The sequence below is a fragment of the Eurypyga helias genome, unplaced genomic scaffold (assembly GCF_000690775.1).
Source record: "Eurypyga helias isolate BGI_N326 unplaced genomic scaffold, ASM69077v1 scaffold25899, whole genome shotgun sequence".
NCBI classification, from domain to species: domain Eukaryota; kingdom Metazoa; phylum Chordata; class Aves; order Eurypygiformes; family Eurypygidae; genus Eurypyga; species Eurypyga helias.
In genome coordinates this window covers 1-20,446 of record NW_010274307.1, presented here as the reverse complement: position 1 = coordinate 20,446, position 20,446 = coordinate 1, and the positions used below count along the sequence as shown (strand labels likewise).

Sequence of the window (20,446 nt, the reverse complement as noted above, 5' to 3'; positions counted from 1 at the left end):
CCAGAATTTAATGTTAGGTTAAAATATTAGATGTCTCATCATGGAATATTAATTCAAATTAGCAACTCTTTAAACTAGCTAGGAAAGACTAAGAGACCACTAAAGCAGGATATTTGAGGACACTAATGTGATTTTTTTTTTTCTCCTGAAGAATCAGAAAAACAGGAAATAAACACCTGTGTTGGTGACAGTCAGTAGACTTCTAGCAGTTTTGCTCTGTTCCTGTGGAAAAGTCAGAGTCATTATCCACAGGGCTAATCTAGTAGTGGTTTTATAAAGATTCTTATGCAGCCAGGCAGGAGCAGGAGTGATTCCTGTACAACACTGTGTGACAGTGCCAAACTGAATTTTACAGTGGAAGTTAATCCTGTGTGGTCAGAAAGAAAGGATGCAAAAATGAAATCCTTGTAGAAGTATCTAACTAGTGACTAAAGAGTTGCAGGTTCATGTAGATGATGGGGTACATCACAGTATTTCTGATTGCTGCAAGAGACATGGAGCAGTGTGTGTAAACAAATACATGCCTGCAGTGGAAGGCAGGAAGAAGGGAGCATGAAAGAAGCTCACATTTGTATTTCTTGGATTCCTAAATTTGAGCAAATCTCAGATTTCAATGTACATAACACTTCACAGGCCTACAAGGAAATCAAGATGCCTCCAAAAAAAAATAAAAGCCAAGTACAGGACTGCATATTAAAGAATCATCTCTGTCTGCACAAACATTCTTAAACTGAAAGAGCTTAAAATTAAGTAGCTAGTACTGCTAATGAAATTAAACCCAGAATTCTTCTCTACATCCTACTTGGAAAACAGTGTATTTCAGTACTTCTGAGTAATGATAGAGAGCCGAAGATTTCTAATATCTAAAAAGATATGTAATTTTCTCTGTAAAAAAAATTTAGCATAAAAATGTTTCAATAAATACCTCCCAGCCAAGACCAGCCACAAAATCCTCATAGGCCTGACTTCCCCCAGTATTAGTAAGAATGGAGTGTTTGTCTTCTTGTCCCTCAGCAACATAAAACACTGCGATCTTGTGTGTCTCTCGGCTGTAAAACAGAGGATGGTGACTTCATGACAGTGCCTTTACTAATATGAAACCAAAATATGCAAACAGTCACACAGAGCATGGCTTTTAAAACATCGAAAAAGATAGTGGAAATACGGTACAACTATATAGCTTCTGTCTGTATACCTTCTATACTTCCATATTCCCATTCTATCTTTTCAAGTCTGGTCTCTGGAGCCTAAAGTTTTGTTATACATGAACAGCATTTACCCCTTCATTACTTCTAAGATGCAGGATAGTGCTGGCAGTACCAATTGGTAATGGAATAGCTGGGCTTCTGAAATGAGTAAAACCTCTAATACAGGCATTACTGACACTGCACTGTCCATTAACAATAGTGCCTTGTGAATACTGGGGCAAATGCAGCTTATGCAACTGAACAAAGTACTGTAGCATGTTCTGTTCACAGCTTGCTGCTAGACACTGGAGCAATTGAAGGTGGTTTCTCACACTTCTAAAACCTCCACTGGATTTTAATTCAACTTCTACAAAATTCAAAATTTTTAATTCTGTGCTACAACTTCAACTAGAACTCCATGTCCTCAAACACTAACAGCATTGGACAACAGTTAGCCGATGACTAAAGTGTGGAGCCTTTGATCTATCAATATTTTAAAACTATTTCATGTTATGCATACAAATATTAATAATTTTAATGTTTTTTTTCTATTCTAAGTTTGTTCTATCTCATGATACTCTGCTTCAATAACTACAATACAGTGCAAAATACATGAATAATTTACAAAATTATTTTAAAAATTAGTTCAATTCTCACATCTGTGCACTTAGAACCAAATAAATACAAGCATATTTAAAATAAGTAAGTAGGTGGCAATTAAAAGAATTTACCATTGTCTTGAGTCCAAATTCCTGAGTTCTCGAAGTAACTTTTCATTTTTCTTCAGGAGATGAAAGCTCCTTCTAAATACAGAAATTTGTAACTCTTACCACCTGTTCACTGATGGATACAGAACAGTACAAGAACTGACAAGAACATTTCCAGGTCCATTCAAGAACATTTAACAAATGCTTCTGCCTTTTCAATAGTACTGTCTCATAAAAATATCAAGATATCTTTAAAAAAATACACAATTTTTTTTTTTTTTTTAAATTTCAGGAAATATCCATTCCAGCCACTCTATCCATTCTAGCCCTGAATACAAACTTTATTTCTTTCCACTTTCTTCTGTCAACCTATTGGATCCAACTGCAATCAATGTCTCCTCTACAGAACAGACAGAACTCTCTTTGAAGCATACAAGCCGCACACTTTACTAGGCCATAATGTATGTTTAGTGACAAAAGACACTCCCATAATCCACTGTCCTAGGGAGCTAGTGCATTAAACACAGAGCTTTTGCTATACTGAATTGCAGAAGAGAGCAGAACATAGCTCTCCAGTCACTCAGTCAGCTGTAACAATTTAAAGAAAAAACAAAACAATATGCTAGAGCTAGAAAGGAACTTTTAATTTCTTTTAAAACACGCTTAAGATGTTTCCCATAAAACACAGTAGAATGAGTTTAAGAGCAGTACTGTGCAAAACCAGACTGCCTTGAGGCAAAAAGACCCAAACAGGAAGGGTCATACCCCAAAATTTTCTCTGATTCAGTGATATCTCAGTGACACAGGTGTTTCGGGTTTTTTTTTTGTTTTTTTTTTTTTTTACAGAATATCCATTTCCCTTCATAGTAAGAAAATATTTCAATGCCTCCAATATGGAATTTGACAGCTATGGCAAAAGAAGATTTCAGAAAGATCCTTAAATTCTAGGATGCTAATGTCTGTACATACTCACATGTATATGCAGACACACACCTAACTACAGCTACACAAAATTAATAATGTAAACAGACACATTACTTATTTAACTGAACATGGCTCATCTCGTGTTGTTCTAAACAACACCTAAACAATACCAATGTTGAAATAAACAGGGGACACATCTTTCTTGTTAGCTAACACAGATGCAGTGCTTTGCGGCTGCATGCAAGCATGCTCAGCATGCAAGCAGCAGGACAATAGCCGAGAATATGACACTTTCAGAGTCTCATTCTGGCACAGAATGGTAATTATTTCTGCAGTAACATACATGGGAAGCAAAGAAAGCAAAAAAGATGCCTTCTTTACCCATGGTAGTACCCCTTAGTACAGCTGGTGAAAGGATTATTTGAAAAGATATCACTCATTCAATTGCCTTCCAACACTGGTCTCAGGAAAGACTATAAATAGCAATAAAAGTGACAGGTTCCTCCTTTCTGTCTCTCTAAATGACAGGTTGAAATGCAGAAGAAAACTGCCATTTTCCCCTTAGTTGCACATCCCCTCTCCTCTTTTGTTGGCTGGCCCGGAGTATTCTGGGCTTAAGTTTCTCTATGATCAACTATTACTACATGGTAAGAATGGCACAATTCCTTAAATGAAAGTTCTTAAATTGTGGATCTTTTCTTTTTACCTTTTATCCCAAGAATTCATTCCCAGTATACTGAGAAGTAATCTGCAATAGTAAAATGCTGACTGGGGCTTTTGTGAAGTTGGCTCGTCCTGCTCCATAGCCCTCATATTTAAATCACAGAAATGCTTTTCAACAAACTCCCTCTCTTCTGTGTGCTGTTTCAGAATTGCATTGATGACATCGTTCTCCTGCTTCTCTGAGATGTGAATGTTAAGAGAGACACCAGTTCTCTGTAAGCATTCAGGGCTTGTAACACCTAAATACTGCAGGAGCTCATCAAGCGCATCTTCTTCATCCTTAATGGTATCCCATGTTGGTACAGTGTCTCTAAATGTCCTTTTTACTTGGAGTGTATTTCCATCCCTTGCAAATACATCCTCCACATGCTCAAAAGATGAAAGAGCATCTTCTGGTTTATCTTGTTGAGATAATGAAAGTGCAAAAGATGTTTGTTGTGAAGAGCCACATAAAGATGATGGTCCATACAAAATGGCTGAATCCCACGAGTATTTGCCAGATAGGTCGCGTACTATAATTCTAACATTTGAATTAGCAGATGCAAGTCCAGCAGACAGTCCTCCGCCAGGCATGTCATCTTCTGCTTGGATTTGTATGCAAGACACCAGGGAAGTATTGTTTAACACAAAGAATTGAAGGTTTGGCTTCTCAAAAAGTTCAGGAGAAAGTTCAGGACTTTCACTGTATGGATTGTCGTTGTTTTCACACACTTGACTGGTTAGCATAGCAGGACCTCCACTCATAGGATAGTGGCCTAAGTGGTTGACTAGATGTGCTATCACAGTACGAGCAGCAACAGAAATTAATCCTTGTTGCATGTGAGTTTTCACTGCAAGAGAAAGAACAAGGTTTTAAAACTAGAGTTCAAAGAACAACACTGAGATTTATGTATTTCTTTTGTTGTCCTCTTCCTCGTGATTCTTAAACAGAGGATGAGCAATGCAAGGTTAGGATACAGCCAACTCAGTAATGCAAAATACATATTTTGACGAATACCTGTCTCATATATAAATAGCATGAAAAACCCTAAGACAGTTAAAGAAGCATCTTCACTATTTTACAGCCTACCATACCACCTGAACATAGGTTTGTAATCAGCATAGTTAATCTAAAATACAGTTTTTTAATCTAGTGAAAATAAACTGCTGATGAAGTAGAGTCATAATTGTGTTGTAAGAAGTCCATTTCCAACTGCAATGGATTTTATATTTATACACATCATTACATTGTGAAAAACAAAGGAACATAGATGCACAAAAGCTCTAATCCATCTTAATTTCCCTGGGGAGCACATAGCTGCAGGTTAGTTTGAGAATAATACTGGATGACTTTAAAATACCAAATCAAAGACCGAGTGATATATACTGAACACAATCTAAAAGCAGCAAAATTTTAAAAAGGCAAACCTCATGCTCCCACTGTATTTTAAGAAGTTTTAGTCTAGAGGGAGAAAACTTAGCTTGGAGGGAGAAAGAGAAATTAATTGTACCTATCTTTTGCAAAATTCATCCTGTGAGATGTACTGGCATTTCAATATGGTTCTGCCACATCCTCCTTTGTTGCATACCTTCCATTTGCATGCAACGTTATCTAAATTCACAAAAGGAATTTCTTAATATTTATACCACGCCCTGCTAACTGTGTACCTTCTTGGCACTGGATTCTTCTATCAAATCCACTTTACATTACTCATAAAGTAAAGCTGATCAAAATGATTCTGTCAGGCAGACAACCCTCAACTGGCTCAGGGTATCTGCTGAAGAATCCAGACACAAAGGTACTACACTGTAGAAGATCACAGGTAGAGAAAACAGGATCAACACGGCAAAACATATATTTCTGCAGCCTCCATCTTTTAAGACCTGTATGCCATGAGTTTAGGATTTACAAGGGAGGATAAATGAAGACTGTATTCCTCAGGATTACATATTTGAAACTGTATTAAACACAGAAAACTGCTGCAAACACTTCCCAACTTCTCACCAAAAAATCCATCAAAGTGGAATGTTCTGAACCACATTACTTTTTCACTCAGTATTTACAGAGAAAATGTAAACTCTTGGACATGTGAGTATTGTATAATGAACTCATCTCCCTTTATATTGTGTATTTATACACAATAAAAACTACTGTTTAATGAACAAATTTCTTTTTGCAGTTTAAGGTGTCTTAATTAGTTTAACTGGAAAAACAAAAGCAAATTTGTAATGCATTCTGACTGTAATGACAGATCATTAGTTTCTGAAGCACTGGATGAATTCTGCATCTGCAAAATAAACAGTTAGTATATCTCCCCCTTTTTTTTTTGTCCCCACCAGGTTAGAGTAAAGCATGTAAGAGACATTTGGGATTCTGACTCTTCTCTACCTTTAGGGAGCACTAGATCTGAACTGCAAAAAAGGGAAACATTTCATCCTGTTAATAGCTGGCAAAATCAACATAGCTTTTGCAATATTCCAAACCTCAAATAAACTCAAATATTTTAATAAATTAAGGCCTTGAAAACTAATAGAAACAAATTAGATATTACATTTTTATTATCTGTAACATTCTTGAGGTTTGAAAATTTACAAAGACAACAATATTCCATGAAGCTGAATTAAATGTCCAGATATTGATAGCGTATAAGGAAATTAAGTTATAGTGCCATCTGCTGAAATACAACAAAGAACTGTAAGTTAGTTTATACAAGACAAAGAGAAAGTAAGTTGGATGCTTGAAGAATAATTTATCAGTGCAGTACTAACCAGCACCTGGACAATGCAGACACTGGCTCATCTCTGTCAGGATATTTATGCCAAGTGTTAAGCACTTGGCATTGAACAGATAACTAAGGCAATGCTCTTCACAGGTTCCTAGGAGCACAGACATGCTCTTAACATGATTCACACTTAACAGATTCCTTGTGAGAGATGGCACTTGGAAGGTTACTGAACAAGAGGGGCAAGTCCTCTCTCCTACACTACCTGTTTCCAGATGATTTAGCAAATCTTTGCCCTGCCATTTATTGCAGAGCTTGCTTCAGCCTCTCAAAAGATCCTGTCCCCACTACCAGCTCTATCACTAAAACTCCCATCTACATGGTCTCATATCGCATCATACTGGTAAGCATCCATAAAATTTGTGATGGCTCTGACCTTGAACAATGGAAGGCATAAGAGGGTATTGTCAAAAGTACTCTGTTTTAAGAATTCTGGCATTTTCATACTTTCAGATGTGCTTGTGACTTAAGGAAAGAGTATAGCAATCCCCACCCTACCTGCCATCCTGCTCATTTCCACTCCTTCAGAAATGATACCATGATACCATTTTTACTCTACTAAAAAACAGGTTGACCACTGACATACTGCTCTGCTGCTAGCTTGCACTAATTGACCCCGTGTCTTGATCAAGTCCCAGACTGGTTGTTATCCACTAACTTTACTCCTCTCACTCCTCCAACAATCCCAGGGAGAGCACACTTTGTGCAATCAGTTAAGCACTGCCAATTTTATTCTCTGCCTGGCAATGCAGACTAGAAGTGCCAAGGTTACAAGACCAGGGTTACATTATAATGCTGTAGTTTGCTAATTAAATTTCACGATCTGACTTACAATTCCAGAGCCCTGAAACTTAAAAAATATATGGGGCTTTCTTAATTCATCTGGAGAGATAAAAGGAATATCTGAAATTACTTTTATTTAGAAATTTAATAAGAAATCATAAAAGAACCAATCACGAATGGAAATGCAAAATGAAGATATCAATGCTAAGGCTTTGTGCAACTACATTCATTTAAAGAGAAATCTATTCAGGGTTGTTTTTTCAGATTGTCAAGATTAAACAAGCCACACAGCATTTGCTGCTAACCCATAATTACAGATTATTACAGAATACAAAAGATACCAGGAATAAAAGCTACTACAATTCACTACACTGTAATAGAACATGCAGTGGGAGTTAATTTTGGCAAATGCTTTAAATATTAGCTTTACATAATATGTATAGGTGAGACTGTAATTAGGACAGAATGAATCCTTCAAAGCCTCTTTCATGCTGACCCAACAGATGATTACTTTTTACTAATAAGAACACAGCCATTTGACAAAAAGCCAACTATAGCACCTTACTTCATTCTTCAGTAAATTTAATAATTACAGCTCCTCCTGCCAACAGTTCTCAAATCAGACTTGCTCAATCCAACACTGAGCTTATTAGGGGACAGCTCTATGTTTAGAATTCTTTGGCCAAAAAAAGTACTTGAGGATGATGAAGCATGCCTTAGACAAGGGCACAATGATTAGCCATTTTCTCCTCATAAAAAACAGCACGTAGTTGCTACAGACCACAAAATCACCTGCTGTTAGCACACAGCTGCTACAAAGAGCTTCTGCATTTATCTGGTTCTTAATACCTTTAAGGAAGCCTAAATGGAACAACTTAATATGGAGGGAGAATAGCACCACAGTGTTTCTGGTATCACTATTAATCTTTTTCAATTTTCTTCTCAATGTAGCCATTTGATATTTATTAGATACACTGCGTAATATATGCTGCTTTGTAGCTTAGTTTCTTGAGTCTTTATTTTTTATTTTTGAGTTCTGAAGAAAATGGTAATTCCCAGGTCTCTTAAAGTTCTAAGCAGATACATTTCCGCTCTTTCTAGATAACTTCGTTGTTTTAAACAGCATAACGAGATTGACAACAAATTATGATAGGTTAAAAAAATTTAGAGAGCTTTCAGTAGTGCAAGATCAGATAGGAAAAAAATCCAAAATATTCTTAGAAAAAGGAGCAAGATTAAGAAAAAATACATCAAATTACTGAAAGTAAAATTAAAAGCAACATTTATCCATGTTGCAGTACTTAACACTTTATGTTGATACACAGAGCACAGAAGAATCAACATCAAATTGATCTTCATATATTCGGAAGATATTACTTCAGTTAATCAAACAGCAATTGCTCAAAATTACGTCAGCTCATTCCATACTAATGGTTCTTACCTAGTGTCTAGGTATAATTTAAAATTTAGGCTTCAGACAAACACTTCAATACTGGAAACCAAGATAAAACTTTTTTGAAAGAAAATGTATTCAGGCAATCTGACAAACCTTCAGTGACTGGCTGAAGTTTAGAAGACCTCTCTGAGTCTGGAGAATGCAGTGGTTCTGGTTCCTTCAAGCTTTCTAAATGCATAAAAGGATCATAATCCACACATGCCAAATCAGAAAGGCTTAGAGGAAAATATTTAGGGTTGGTAAAACACTGAGATCCATAAACACATCCATGCAAAACCTAGAACAGTACAAGAATTTCAAGACATTACTGACATTTCTACTTGGTAGTTTTATCATAAACACAATTTATCTTTATTTACATATTTAATTGATTTGTTAGAACCAGGCAGGCAGGCAAAATATTGGAGAATTTTAGGTTCTTAATTTTTACAGAAACAAACACCAGTTTGCAAAGAAAACTGTTGAAATTTGTCTACACTGAAGTGGAATTTAACAATAAAGAAACAAGAAACAAAACTTACAACAAATCACTAAGCTACCTTTATTTTTAGATCTGCTATCTTCTTTAATTATGTATGTTAGGTCTAAGCTGCTGGAGGTTTTAATCCTCTTCCCTTGAAAAAAAAACAAACAAAAAAACAAACAAAAAAAAAACCACCCCAACTATCTTTGTTCTGTGTCCCTACAGACAGCAATTATAACTTAGTGTATTTTACTTTGCTTATTGCTAAATAAAATTACTTGGTATAAAAAAGCTACTTCCTCATCTGTCTTAAATACATAGCTGGCCTTCTACAACACAAGCATCTGCTATCAGTATGACATACAAAATGTAGCTTGCTTAAACATCACAAAATATAACACAAACTTACCAGTTCCAAAGAGACCAAAGATCAAGAATTTACAGTAAAACATACAAGAACTAAGACAGCACTCCACTTTTCAGCAGTAGAACAGAGGTCAGCATACAGTAAAGTTCTGTCTTCTTTTCCAGGAAAACTGACACTACCTCCCATAAACAGACATTTTCATTTAGTGAGTAAAGAAACATGTACCTTATATATACAATTAAGAACAGATCTTTCAGTCTTATCATTTTCTGCTCCTGTAGTGTGAAGAGGCTGCAGCAAGGTCTTTAATGGCAAGGCCATTATCCAATCCAATAAACACAGAAGTAAAGAAACCACCAACTGAAACAAACACTTTCAATTACAAATCAATTAAACCAGCAACTGGTACTTCACATTTATCACTGTATTTTACTTCGTTTTCTGAATTCGGTAGTCAGCCTTCTGTAGTAATGGCAGGTCACACTTGTTTAAAAGCGAATGTACCTCCAAAATGTATGGCATCAGTAAAAGCTTTGGCTACTGAGATATTTAACAAAGACAATCCATACAACAGTTTCTAATCATAGTAAGTAAGTGAGCAGATACTGTGTTTAAGAGGATACCCACGATTTTTCAAAATTGATTTGTAGGGTGTTGTTTTTAAAATTACAGATTACACTGGTACAAATTAAGGCTGATGCACCACTCTGCACATAAATCTCACTGCAAAGTGAATCCCGGATTACACAAAACTGAACTGTTTCAGTTGCATTTAGTGTTTCATAAATAACACAGAATTTCCTTCACAACATGTCAATAACTAGGCAGCACCTGCTATCACCTGAAAGAAATACAACTGCTTTCTGTATTGTAGGCTACTCAATCAGCAAAAGAACCAACTCCCTCTAGGGTATGTTTTTAAAGACTGTAGAACAGAATTAGATTTAGACACATACACACAAAATTATCAACAACTTACTGGTTTCAAATAATTATTTTTAATTTTTAAAACTTAGCTGTGGAAGAGAAAATGGTTCAGACAAATATCTGCAAGATTCTCTAAAATATTTCCCAAGTTAAATAAAAGTCTTTCAAAGGAAATCCACTTAACTAATTTACTAATAAATGACATCTAAACATCATACTCATTTCACATAATACATTACAACTTTTCTCTCAGAGGCACCATATAATAACCCTAATGATGAAGGGCTCTGAGTATTTTTATACTAAACCAATTCTTAAGAAACCCATTAGGACAAAGTTTGTCAAACCAGGTAAGCCAATTTTTAATAGGATATTTGATGCACAACGATCAGCATTAGTTCATGGGGAAACTTACTGACTTAGGGAAAGCATCTCAAGTGGAAAGGTGGCTTGGTATACTGCTGTAGTCTACAACAGCCACTGCCTCGTCACAAGCAGAGAAGAGAGGCAACACGGAGCTAGCCTGCCTTGAATTTCCAGAACAACAGAGCTGCCATTGACAAACTGCACCAAAGTGCCCAAGTTTAAATGACCATTGTGTCCCACAGTTCTAGAGCAAAGTCAAATAATTCAGAAGAGAGACAGCTTTCAGGAGGCAGGAAGTACTACTGCATCAGGTGGAGAAGGAGTCCGTCTTACCTAGGGGACTCAGGTCCATGGAAAATATGAAAAGATAAGCGAACATACTGAAGGATGACAATAATCATATTCATCCAAAGATGACAGGCTTTCTTGATCAAGAATATACTTATAATAGGGCAAAAAATCATAATCTTGCAGAGAACACCGACCAAAATACTTACAATTTGCGAATATATTTTCACTACAAGTTTGAAAAGTCTACGTTACTTTCTTGGCTTGTAAGTTACACTGAGGATAAGGAAAATTATTGTTTCCAATAATTAGAAAGTCTTCTATCTCAATTAATTTAAATGCATATTTTTCCTACAAAAACTTCAGAAATTCACTTGCAGAAAGAATATTGCTGGCATTCTATAAGAACAATAAAACGCCGAATCCCTGCTTCACAAGGCAGAGCTTAAATTTTTCAACACCACGATGTCACACACCTTTGCAACTAAACTGACACATTAAAAAGAAATGAAAAATATTTACCCTCTTGTCCTGTTCATAAGAGGAAGCTTCTGTACTGGGTAGCAGATGGGCAATAGTTGCTATAAGAATCTGGAAAAAATATAGCACAGTTTCTTTAAAAATACAATTTAAATATTTAAGTTTAAAATATTTTTTTAAAGCAGGTAAATGTGACACAACACTAGATTTGTGGTTTAATTCTGTTATTTGAGACAAAGTATGCTACTCCTTGCCTTTTTAATTAAATTTCACAGACGACACAGAAGGAATATGTTCTGCTTGACTGATGTAGGTCAGTAGGGACAATGAAATTATACACCAACTCCAAAAATTCAGGTAGGAAGAGAACTTGATTCAACACAATTGTAGGGTGCAAGAAGGAGCCTGATGTGGGTTTGTGTATGGGACTATTTGAGCTATGTTAATTCTTAGAACTACTAGAATTTGTAAACATGCTGCCTCCACTTCATTAACAATATGACTGCAGAGGAGCAGAGAAATGCCTGCTATACCTCTCAAGAAGCTTCCACACAATTCTCTTTCTGGTTACCTGGGAGACCTCCATCTTTTCTCTGTGGTTCAGACACACAGAGACCACCACCTACTTCCTTGTTATTTAAAATGTATTCAAAATAATTGTTTTTGCTATATACTGAAACACTTTAATGCAGTCTTTTGCATACAGATATGCAAAATTCAGTTGTAGATCCGTATTTGAAATAATCACTTTCTTAATAAACTTAAGCATATTTGAAGATATTCAATGTTAAAAAAAATTGCTTTTACTGACAACATTCTCATGTAAATAATTACATAGCTGTATCTGAAAAAAGCATGACATAGCCATTTTACATGTTAATATTGGAGTCAGTGTGATGAGAACCCCTACTGTTAATGTTCAGTACAATTATGTTTATACTAATTCAATAGTTTGTGAAACATACTTGTCAATATTATGGTACTTTAATTTCAGGGAAAAACATTTTACTGTTGCATTTAAAAGAATTAAGATTTCAAATAAAAAAAAACGTACTTGAATAATTCTTAAAGGCGAATCAGCTTGATACATCTGAAGTCTATGTACATAATGTATCAGCATGCTCAGCATACTGCAGGCAACTTGGGCTACTGTTTTATTTGGAAACTAGAAAAGAGAACACAGCACAGTAACAATGACTACATGATATTACAGATGAGTATGTCAGATGATAAGGTGGTCAAGAATTTCAGTGATGGTTTTATACATATGTAGTTCCTTATGTACCTATTTACAGGAGAAACAAAATTAAAATTTACAAAATTTAAAGTGATTATTTTATAGTCATAAACAAACATTAGCAGATTTCATTGAAATTTGGGACAATCAGTGAATGCAATGAGGCAAAAGGGAGAGGCGTCTCATAACTAACTTCATACTGATTGGTATCATGAAGACAGGAAGAACCAGTTCATTTCTTGTTCCCTTAATCATTGAAATTAACGCATCACTGCAAAAAACCAAGGATCCAATTCTGAAATCAGAAGTCTTTGTGGAACCAAGGTAGGTCAACAGCTGTGTATCCAAAATGCACGATACAGTTCTAATAGTGAGACTAACTGTTCTGTATTTGGTAGTAACTGCTGTGGACAGCACTTCCCTGAACAGAAATGAATGCACCTTGGCTGTTGTACTTAATTCCTCCTTTTCTTTTTAATTTAAAGGCAGGAGAACAGTGCTGCACTGAAGCCTGCTTTTAGCAGTTACCAAAATGTTTAAATTACTGTGTTGGTCAAGGCAAAAGTGAATGTATTTGTACAATTAGTCCCCAGCCTTGGGACACTGCCCTACAATCCTAAGTGGGAAAACAAAGAAATGAAGAGACATGGATACATATTCTTAAATTATTAATGAATGGGACATGTAACTGAGGCTTCTTCCTTCATAGCACCTGCTCTAAAACATTAAGCTGTGCACCAAACAAGCAGCACAAAGTGAGTTTAATTCACCTAGGACATGAAAATCCTACAAAGCTGAACTTCAGAGAAATCTGAGCAAAATGGTTATTAGTACAGCAAAACTACAGACTTCAGAAGACAGCATAAACTATACAGAATAAAAAATAACATGCAACAGGCCCAAAGGAAAAATTTCAAATGCATTCTTATTCAAAAAAATACTCTGTCTTTACTGAGAACAAGTATTCCAAAACATAAGTGATGAATTTCAGATAATTCAGAAACAATTAGGTAATTCATGCTAATGAAAATCCTGAAAAATCCTATTCTATTCCTCCAGTGAACAAGTGATATCAGAATTCCTGCATTATTAAAAGAATAAAAATGTCATGATGTGTTTTAATACCACTTTACTTAGCAGTGAAGCTGTCAGAGGTGTGTGCTGCAAGGTTGCTAAATGCCTACCTCTGAACTCAGAAAAGGGTAAATTACACCGCAAAAATACTTAAGATTTAATTTCTTGGTTTCTTAGACTGTTGTCTTAATCAATCCAGTCCTATTAAACTTCCAGGGAAAGGTGCATGTCACAAACCTTAAAAAAAACCCAAAAAACAACAAACCAAAAAAACCAAAGTTTTAAGAAAGCTAAAATACCTGCGCAATGAAACCTGAGCAGAAAATTAAGAATCTCAGAATAAAAGTTTTGAATGGTAAAAATTTAAAGGTGGAAAATACACTGGAAAAAAACTGCACTGTGCCAGCTTCTTATCAAAGTAAAGCTATAATTTTTTTACATTTGAAGGTCTTGAAAAGAAAAGGTACAAGCATAAGCAAAAGTATGGAGTATGAAGCTTTAACTAGCATTTGTTATTTGTGGTATCTATGTAAGCATAAAGAAAGACTATGAATGCCTCTTATAAGTCAGCCACAGAGACAGAAATCAGAGTACACAGAGTAGTTAATTCTTTTTCTGACTTCCTCTGTTTCTCAGTGGACTGCTTCACGTTATTGTCGACTTTTAACTAAAACATAGCAGACATCTTACATCTGCAAAAGTCTTCCCAGAGCTTATGACAAGAACACTGTCATTTTTTATCCCTGTGAAAGTACATTGTAAGACCACAGTAAGCAGGATACAAATTCTAATGTTGAAGCTCAAGTGACAACCAAAAAAAAAAAAAATTAAAGTGAACGCATAACAATTTGATTATAAAACTTGAGATCAAATCCATATTGCTGGAAACATCCTTAGAAGCTTGACAGAGTATCCACATCACTTAATTTAAGAAAAAATTACCTAAGAAAAAGGCTTGGAAACTTTTCAGAGTCTTTGAATAACCAGCCGTTTACTACTTAAAACCAGACAGCCTTTCCTTAATTCATTTTGTTTGGGGGAGGTGTGTGTGGGGGGAGGGGTGTTTGGGTGTTTCTGGGTTGGGTGATTTGTTGTGGTGGTGGTTTTTTTTGTTTGTTTGTTTGTTTTTTTTAAAAGAGGATCATGAAGACAAGTGAATGATTTCTAGTAAATTCAAATTATATAAATTTGCATTTACATAATGCAAATTATGTAACTTCTTTCTGTTCTCTGGCTGAAGAGATTGTTTTTTTTAAATTTAATAAAGGGAACGAGTCAGTGGAGACAAAATTTCACAAAAAGGCTGAAGGGTATAAAGTAACGGATATTAATTAAATTCAAATCTTGTGCACTCAGTTTCAAGTGAACTGACACTTTGCCTGGTACCTAGCTCTCAGGGGTTCTCAGAAGGGTAGTCTTACCATACTTTTCATCTTTGCAAGGGTCCTTTTCTTTCTGCATGTTACATTAGTAGTTTAACCTTGTTCATACGTGCAAATAACCTATGTTCAGCACTTGTTCAATCATGCCTGTACAACACAATTTTGTAATGTATCTGCAGCATTTTTGAGAGGAGCATAATATAAATATGAGGTGCAGAGGTCTGGATGCCTGGTTAAGATTCTCTGCAGTCAGACCAGCAGAGGTTAATAGCAGCATTGCCACACTGCTGGGAGTAGTGCTAGCTATAGTCAGAGTGAATTGCAGGATGAAGTTCTGAATATGCTTCTGTATTTCAGAAACAGGTTATGCAAATGTTAGCAATTCAACGTTACCTGCTCAATTGAACTTGCCAATAAATCGGACTAGGTCTATAGGTCATATATATCCATTCATTTCTCCTGAAAATAAGAAAATCATCCATTCTGGGAGTTCAAATCTCTGACTATTTGGAAGTCAAGACATTGCTTAGGTTTGTTGCTAACAAACTGAGCTAATGTGTTTCTCCCATGACATATTTTTGAACTTTCCATTGCCTGATTAAACTCCTTTGTGAATGTATACCACAGCTCAGAACAGGTGAAAAGCCAACATGCTCTGGATACTTTTGCCAACACAAAGCAAAGCAAAGTATAAATATAAAGATCTTTTTCTTCTAATTCAATAAGTATTTTATGCTTAATATAAATGAGCCGCAACTGGTTTAATAAATACGTCAAAGAAAAATAAGATCACAGTGAATGTCAGGATTAAAAGTAGTTCAAATTTTCGTAAATTGCAGAAGATAAAACCAGCATAATTTGCTTAATACCAAAATTGCACAGGAACTTGATAAAACGTACTAGTTAAACAATATTAAAAAGCAAGTGGAAAACATGGAAGAGAGTATTAGTGAAGCTGTAAAGGATGAAAGTGATTTGCAAAAACAGCAACTTGCAATTTAGAGTTTAATACTAAAAGCCCTGCAGCTACCCAGTTTAGACACAGACTCAAATCCTGTTTCACAGGATGTAATCAGCTGACTTGCTAAGATACTTTTCAGATTCCCATTGTTGAAATGAAGTTAGTTCACAACATCTGACATAAGCCATGTATAACAAGTGCATATCCTGATTTTTATCAACATGTACATACAGAGAAACTAGACTTGAATCTTGATGGAAAAAGAGGATGCAAAAAGGTTTTGAAAATAAACTGGGAAATATTTATAAAGTTGAAGATATTGTTTACAAACATGCAAGTTTGCATAATGCTAGAAAATAAAATTTTTTAATAATATTCTAATTATTCCATAAATATGAACAAATAGGAAAAATACTTGCAAAGCAGGAAAACAAACACACTCATCAAGGGGGAAAAAAAGCCAAAAAAGCACAGCTCTTTAACAGAGATGATGACAGGAACATACTGTTGATATACTACCACCAATACAAAAACTGGCAACCAAAGCTGAAATTCAGTGAGACTAGTTTCAGAATAGTGAAAACTGTCATTCACAAAAGGAAAGGCACACAAATGTCAGAAAATCTCTTCTATTCAGAAGCATTTTATAGGCATTGCACCACAATGAACTAGCCATATCTGAGCAAGCTGCATTTCCAGGTGAGCATCACTGTGCATATAGCTATGTTTAACAGATTGAATCAAAACAGCAAATACTAAACCAGTAAATCATCCTAGATTTCAAGAACTTAATGTGTAGGTCTTTATACAGAATTCCATGGTGACTACCAGACACAAACTGGTAGTTTATTCACAAACTTTGATGCCAACTCTTGACCTGTCTTTGGATTCAGATTTTTTTTAGCAGATACTGGCCTGAATGACATGTCCCGAAATAACCACAGAAAAGCACTTTGCCCCAGGTAAAAAACACCTTCTAGTGCTTCCACACGTACAGCATTAAGTACTCTACATCTCGAATATCTGGCCTGGGCTGAGTAGCAATTCTGTATAATGCAATGGCTCTCGAACTCAGGAGTGAACAGGAGTGAACAGTGTAGTGAGAATATGGGGATAATGGGATTTGGTTGGTGGAAGCAAGAAGAGGTCAGGTGAGAAAGAACATGAAAAGCTTTGGGAAACTTCTACTTGGCCTTTGCATTTGTCACTTTCCTGCTTTCTTCCCTGTCTCCCTCTGACACTGCATGCTCTGCTCAGTCTGTCAGCCAAGGTAGCAACTTGGCTTGGGACAGACTTTTTCCATATTATGGCAGATGGCTCACAAAACTGGGATCCCTTCCAGTTTCCTCTCTACCCTGGCACTTCCCTTTTGTAGTATTTCAGGAGAACATACCATGGATGCTTAATAGTACTATTAATCAGAGCTGGGGAACCCAGGATGCCAATTAGTGAGGAATGTGACTTTCCTTGGCATCCATGGCTAGCCCAGACAGGAGAAAGACATGCTGGAGAAGGAAAGACTCCAAACACTTCTGTACTCCAGCCTTTGTATGGATCTGTACTGGATGTACATGGCAATGTTTTGGTAATGGAAAGGCTTTGGGGGGGGTGCTTGTCTCTGTGAGAGGAAGCTAGGCATTGCCCATGCTAGACACAGCAGCTTCCAGCCAGCCCTACAACAGACCCACCACAGTACACAGCTGAGCCCATCTGTCAAATGTCTGGTGCCTTTGTGAAAATGTATTTAAGAAAGGGTAAAAATGCCACATGCAGAGCAAGGAAAAAAAAAAACCCAAAACAAAACAAGGAATGAGAAACAGCAGGTGAAAATGCAGGTCAGAGGAAGGAAAGGAGGTGTTTCAGGTGCTGAAGCAGAGGTTCCCTTGTAGCCTATGGAAAAGCCTATGCTGGAGGAGATATCCACACTACATCTGTGGAGTACCTCACATTGCAGCATTGGATATTTCCTGAACGAACTGCAGTCCACAGACAGCCCACACTGGAGCAAGTCTTACCCTGAAGGACTGCAGACAGTGGAAGGAACCACACCGGAATAGGGAGGAAGGAGTGGCCAAGAGGCACTGTTATGGACTGACCATAACTCTCCATTCCCCATCCCTGCTTCACTACTTGGGAGGGGGCAGCAGAGGAGTTGGGAACGAAGGAGTGAAGTTGAACCTGAAAAAGGGGAAGGACACGGTAAGGTGGTGTTGTAAATTTTGCCTTTGTTTCTTACTGTCCAAATTTACTTTACCAGGAATAAATTAAATTAATATCTGCAAATCAAATCTGTTTTGCCCATGATGGTAGCTGATAATCAATCTTCCTGATTTTATTTTGACCCACAAGATTTTTCACCCTTTTTTTTCCCACCTGTCCTGTTGAGGAAGGGGAGTATTTGAGAGGTTGGGTGGGAGTTTGGCCCTTACTCAAGGTTAATCCATCAGAGGGTCCTAGATCTAGCTATAAACAGATGCAGAAACCCCTGCTGGAAGCTTGGGTCCAGGATGTGAGAATGAGTATAGCTGGAAAAGCCAGGCAAAGCTAGTAGTAGTGGTTTTGCTGAAACCTGAATTGCAAGGATCATTAATGAAAGATGGTGTGACAGAAAAACTATTATGTTCCAAAGGGTAGAGTTTAGAGTGAAGTGGCTAGTGATACTTATTAAGATAGGGATCCACTATCTTATCTCCCAGCATACCATTTCCTCCAACTTTAAAGAAGGGTAAATATCTCTTTTTGACATAGTTCAATTAAACTGAGTTCAGTCTTTTGCAAGGACTGAAAATGAGGCTGTGAAGTAAGAATGCTAATATGTGATTAGGCAGAGTATCTTTACATGTAATGGCATTATACATTGTAAAAGGCAAAGTATCTTCACATGTAAAGGCAATATACATTGTAAAAGTGTTACTCTCTTACCTTTAAAGAAACACAAATCACATTCAATGCTTCCTTAATCTGAGGGTGATGTGATTCATGAACTAGCTCCTCACAGATCCAAATACCAAGGCTGCAAAGAGCAACACATCTGCAAAGCAACGTTGAAGGACAAGTTGTTGAGAAACACGCTACAAGAATGTGCAATTTTTATGATTCACAATATGTCTTGCTAAAATCTAATAAACCAAACCACAGCCTCATACTAGCTACTGTGAAGAAAATCAACTCTGTCATGACTAATGTCATCACAATATTTTGAAAAGAACTAAACAAAACCCTTTACAATGCTGCAACTTATTTAAAAATGAGAAAGAAATCCCAAGTACTGTGTTGAAGGCAGAGGAAAGGGCAAAAGAAGCACACTTATGCTGAAAAAAAGCTGAAAAAACCAAAAGACATCAAGTACTACTGCACCTGTATGCGCTTTTTGGATTAAAAATACTGCCTGAAATAAATGTATGGGAAATTAATATATATTTTCTTAAGACAAAGTAAAACTGCTAGAGACAGTATACATACTGTGATTAAATACTTCAACTTTTGTTGTTCTTTCTTCACTTAAACTCAGAAAATAGAAAAGAAGTGTAAAAGCAGAGAGCTTTTAGGTAACTATTTTCAAATTAGAAGAGGTGGATGTAGTAGGTTCAGAAATGTTAAGGAGCTATCGTAAGCAATCTGTGAATCGTTAATAATTATCTTCAAGAACACAGACTGCAAATATTTTGGAAACAAATTCAGAATTCAAAATCCTCTGGATAAAATTGGAAAGCAATCCAAATCAACAAGATGATAGTTGGTCATGGGAATTGCAAAGCATTACATCTGGGAAGGAAAAATCATATGCTAGAACTGAAAAAGAAGTGCCTATGAAGCCTGTGCTGTAGAAAACGATTTTAAGGCTACACAGAATCATGAAACTGCCATCAGGTAGCAAAAATACATCTTGGAATTAATGCTACGTGATAGTGTAAGTAAGATGTTAAACCACCATTTTGTGTGCACTGTCACTAAAATCTTAACTGCAAGATCGCCTCCATTACATTTTGATTTAAGAATAAAGACAAGCTTAAGAGAGTCTAGGAAGTAGTGACAAAAATAATAAACAGCTTTGGGAAATATTACATATGGAGGAGAAGTTGAAGTGTGTATTGAGTGTAAGTCACAATTAAGCAAGGAAATAGTAAGAAATCTGACATGCAGTAAGTCACTGAAGAGTGAAAAGATTTCTCCTATACACTGGTCATAAACCCAACCTGACTGAAAATAATAGTTAAGTATTATAACAGTCTATCTAATATTTCTGTAACTCTCCTCTTGGAGAAAATTTTCAGCACGTTTAGCCAAGCTACTCTCAGGAATGTTTTAAACACCCCAGCCTCACAGAAGGGGAGCTTACAGAAATCATAGAATCATAGA

At 36.2% G+C, this 20,446-nt stretch overlaps 1 protein-coding gene across 1 annotated transcript; it reads right to left on the bottom strand.

Annotated features, from left to right (window-relative positions):
• Window positions 1–898: 898 nt before the first annotated feature.
• LOC104515704 (ral GTPase-activating protein subunit alpha-1-like) lies at window positions 899–19,118 on the bottom strand (the record flags this gene model as incomplete). The annotated part of the gene is made up of 8 exons (XM_010159787.1): window positions 899–1,049; window positions 1,919–1,990; window positions 3,525–4,371; window positions 8,636–8,819; window positions 9,598–9,732; window positions 11,476–11,544; window positions 12,488–12,598; window positions 19,010–19,118. Coding segments are annotated over 8 exons (1,678 nt in total), but the record flags the coding sequence as incomplete, so codon positions are not given.
• Window positions 19,119–20,446: the final 1,328 nt, after the last annotated feature.